The sequence below is a fragment of the Gekko japonicus genome, unplaced genomic scaffold (assembly GCF_001447785.1).
Source record: "Gekko japonicus isolate JY-2015 unplaced genomic scaffold, Gekko_japonicus_V1.1 scaffold360, whole genome shotgun sequence".
NCBI classification, from domain to species: domain Eukaryota; kingdom Metazoa; phylum Chordata; class Lepidosauria; order Squamata; family Gekkonidae; genus Gekko; species Gekko japonicus.
In genome coordinates this window covers 842,213-846,709 of record NW_015172015.1, presented here as the reverse complement: position 1 = coordinate 846,709, position 4,497 = coordinate 842,213, and the positions used below count along the sequence as shown (strand labels likewise).

General features: G+C 38.4%; 1 protein-coding gene across 2 annotated transcripts in view; it reads left to right on the top strand.

Annotated features, from left to right (window-relative positions):
* The window catches only part of CSNK1D (casein kinase 1, delta), a 56,408-nt gene extending 52,583 nt beyond the window's left edge, over positions 1 to 3,825 (top strand). For both annotated transcript variants that reach the window (XM_015420385.1, XM_015420386.1), the window contains one exon: positions 1,664 to 3,825. In XM_015420385.1, coding sequence (XP_015275871.1) covers positions 1,664 to 1,714 — 51 coding nt within the window. In that variant the 3' untranslated portion in view covers positions 1,715 to 3,825. The remainder of the gene's footprint in view (positions 1 to 1,663) is intronic.
* The last annotated feature ends 672 nt before the right edge of the window (positions 3,826 to 4,497 follow it).

Genomic DNA, 4,497 nt, shown 5'->3' with positions numbered 1-4,497 from the left:
ATCCTCTAAGCAAGGAGCTCTGGAGAAATTTTTGGCAAACTTCTAGTTCTAAAACACGCTCTATTACGATAAAATTTCAAAATCTCAAATTGATGACGAGGTGGTACCTCACCCCTAAAATGCTTGCACGTATATCTAACACAAATTCCCCGCTATGCTGGAAGAAATGTGCCCAAATAGGGGACTTTGCCCATTGTTGGTGGAGGTGCCCTAAGATAAAACTATTCTGGGAGAAGATCTTAACAATCATCAAAGAAGTTACATCTATCTCAGTTCCCTTTGAACCAGAAACTCTTTTTTTGAATGCATGGCCCAAGGAACTGATTAATAGACCTCACAAAAATACTATTCAAACTATGTTAGACGCGGCCAAGACTTCCATAGCTTCAGCTTGGAAGGACAGCAACCCACCTTCGATTGAGATTTGGTACAAGAAGTTATGGCATCATTTTCTCATGGACGCTGTCACCAGTAGATTGACACCCCTTTCCCAAGATTCAAGCCAGGATGAGTTCACTAGCAAGTGGTATCCGATTTTGGATTTCTTGTCAAAGCAGCAGTTTGTGTCCTCTCAATGGTCCCAATTTCACTTATGGATTTAATGTTCGGCTCAGCACTATATTACAAACTTCACCTAGGAATTCTTATTGGTTATGTTTATCCATATCTATACACAACAACAAATGTCTAAACGCATCTAATAATGAGTATTGGCTACATATTGTATCTGTAACTGCTAAAATTGGTATCAGTGTGCTGTATATATATATATTATCTCCTTCTATGAGTTATATTTTCATCATATCGCTCTATGTTTAAGATTGTTTAATCCAGTTGTACATCTGTTTCAAAAAGTTATTACGCTATTGCCAGGTTGATCTACATACTTCTACAGTTTTATTATGGCAATTATTCTTGTTCTCAATAAAATAAAAAATTTCACTTTAAAAAAAAAAAAAAGAAAATGTACATGTTGGGCCATACTCTGGAGGTGGGATATAGCCGTGTAACAGAGGCAGGCAAAGCTGTTATGGAAGTGTTCCTGCTTTAAACTGTGAAGTGCGGCTAAGACTCAGACTGTCAATACCAACTACATCTGGAGCCCACTAAATCATTGTTTTGTACATCATAATAGGGCTTCACAGCCTGCATAGTCAAATTCAACATAAGTTTGTTTGCAGAGTTCACAGGGCCTTATGTAACACTGGCATATGCTTTGGAAAGAATATTGTAGAATGTATTCAATAATGTGTCATTGTTAAGACGAATCTCTCCTAGGTGCCACTTCCATTTATCACCTTAGCCCTTGATTTGAATTTCATTACTGATTCAAGAGCTCAGCTACAATCATCTGATCTGTTCCTTTTTGCCAGCATGTGCTTTTTCTCTTGTTCTGTAAACCGTCTCTCACGAGGTGCCTTTCTTGCCTTAGCCTTAACCTCAATATAAAAGGAAAATACCATTCACGTCATGGGTGCTACAGGTGGGTGTAACACTGATTCTTTTGGAATGTAGATTTGCGCATTCTCATTTCACCCTTCTGAAATGGAACTCTGCTCAATCGTATTTACAAGAAGTGGCTGAGATTACTTTAACAGATCCATTTTCATGCTTTTTCAGTAGTGTGGGCTGATATTGATATCCTGTTCCTTGGCTTCAATAGATTCCTGCTCTGGCGACATCCAGCGTTCTCCAGTCTGCTGTGCATCGGTGAATAATGTTGCCACTGAGGGGCAGATAATGCATGGCTGATCTCCTATGTTACCAATGGCTTTTACTAGCAAAGCTACCCCAAACTAGAGCAGAAGAAATATTACAACTGGATCTCTCCTTGCCACTTACTAAAGATACTCACAGGAACATGGACAGAATCCAGCAGCTGCCACTACAAGAGGCTTTGGCCAGGAACCTGATAACCTTATGTGAACTCTAGCTACAGGGCTAGAAAAGGAAGAGACAGTTTACAGCATTAACCGCCTGTTATTTAATAGCCATTTCAGTTTTCCCTCCACAGGCGGCAGCCTTTACCCCCTTTTTATTGTTCTACTTGTAACTATATAAATCTTTTACTTGGTTTAAGAAAGTTTTGTATTCATTTTGCTAAGATTATTGGCTTAACTCTCTGTAAAGAATTCACTCTCACTTTTGTCTGATCTGAAACCTATGTAGAAATGTGAACAATCCTGAAGTATAAAAAAGACTTGAACTTCTTGTAAACTTACATCAGGCAGGGAATGTGTAAATGAATTAGAACAGTTTGGTTTTACTTTACACTGTTTTGTTTATATATGGTCCCATCCTAAGAGGAGGAATAGTATGGATGTTCTCAAGGTTTAAGTTTTTTGGGTGAGGGATTGTTTTTAAACATTTTTTTTTAATTTGCCTGTCTTGTTCTTCCAGTGTTGTTGTTTTTTAATTAAATCTCCATGCTGCACAGTAACATTTTTTTAAATGTCTATTCGTCTCTGGTACTATTCATGAAAGAAAAGTTATTTTGAAAGGAAGAAAAGTACCCAGTCAAGGTGATAAGATCACTTCATAGACTGTGAGGAACTAAAGTCAAATGCTCTAAAATAACTTTTTAGGGAAGGTTTTAATGTTGAATGTACAATATGTGTTCTTTATTTACAGGAGGATTTCATATGAAATGTTAATGACAAGATCCACTGTTTCTGCTTGGGTTTTGGTACAGATGCCAAAAAAAAAAAAAGAATGCTGCCACTGCAGTGGGAGTTGTAGTGCAGTGTGTTGTAGTAGGTGTGCTTATGAGTATGCAAGTGCTTATTATAGCCTGCTGCATTATGCCAAGGCTTGGTGGAGCTATAAACAAAATGTTCCTGCTGCAAGATGCCAAGACTTGAGATCATTCAAGCCTGTTGAATTTAATATTTTAACGTTTGCAAGTCTGGAACAGCTGGCATTCAGCTGAAGATACACGTACATAATAGCCAAAACGCTTACCTTAGCAAACAAACGTTCCAGCTAAAGAAGGAAGAATCTTTGTTTTCACAAGCAGTATATTTTGTCCCTCTGTAATCTGGGAAAGTAGAAGGCATGTAAATCATACCAAATACCACTCAATGTAACATCACGCCCATCTTGGGAATGAAGGTGCAATACATAGATGTGTTGTATTACTACTTTTTAATCAACAGATGTGAGATTCTTGCCTCCTTGGAAACTTAGTGGCTTATATGAACCCATGGTTTCCTTTTTCTATTTATTTGCAAGCATTTTATTGTTCTAAAGCTTTGCCAGCTCCATTTTTAGTTTTGTGGATTTTTGAGTAGGAAGTATCTTGTCACTTTTCTTTAGCTGCTCTGAAACATTAACCAAGTGCTTATTTGTATGTTCAGGGTCTGATTGGATGCATCCTGTGATTAGGGGTGTGCAGTGGGAATATTTTTAAATGTTGATCCATGGAGGATTTTGCAAAACTGTATCACTTGGTTACTATAAATGTGGGTTCTTCAGGCATGTGCACTTCCATTTGTACAGTACTACACTTCAGTGTGCTTTCTTTGTAAATATTTGTGGTCAAATGATGTAATGTTAGAGACTTATAAAAGCAGCCTCTTCTCTATATATATATCTGGAAACTTAAATTGCTGTATTATACTTAAAAGTTGACTAATGCAAATTTCTAGACTTGTACTTGGTTGTGGGCAGTCCTTGCCCTTCCATTATAGTTAAATCCCACCATCACCTACTGAAAATATAGTTAGAATGTCTCTAAACCTGTGTACTGGTAACCAATATCTCAGAACGCCTCATTTGTATTACCACTGTATTTGTGTACTTTAATAATTGTGTAAATAAATTCATAAGGACTTCTATTTTTTTGCCTTGTGGCCATACTGGCATGTACCCTGAATCTGCCATCTGTAGAATGTTGTGTTCATTCAGTAGTAGGAGCTCTGTATTTGAGTACAAGGAATTTTTTTCAGACATCTGAAAATTCTGTTTTTTGTAACTTTGTTGCCGTTCAACTTGTAACTGGAAGAGCTGTTTCTGAGCCATTATTTTTGCACTTATTTATTATCAAATTTATACCCCGCCCTCCCCGCAAAGTGGGCACTTGTGTGTTTAGCAACCAACATTCATCTTCAAGGCTTCTGTGCAGTCCCACATGGGACTGCAGGCCTGCCACCGGGAGGAATTAGCGAGCTTTTTACTAGAAATTTCTTCCCAAGAGAGCTAGGCTCCTTTCCAGGCAGGGAATTTCCCGCCCAAAAATCACCTGACCTGGGAGGAGCCTGCACTCTTCCCTCAATTTTCTTTCTGCTGCCACCGAAAGAGGACGTGTTGCTGCGAGCTGTGTGTTTTTTGTCTGAGGTAAAAATGTACTCAGGGAAGCAAAAGGTAGCTTTATTTAAGAAATGCCACATGTGTAGGGCCAAAATGGCTCAATCTGATGAGCACTCTTATTGTTTGCTCTGTCTTGGGGAAACCCATAACACCTTGACCTGTAAGGCCCTAACTTCCCGGGCTCGGGAA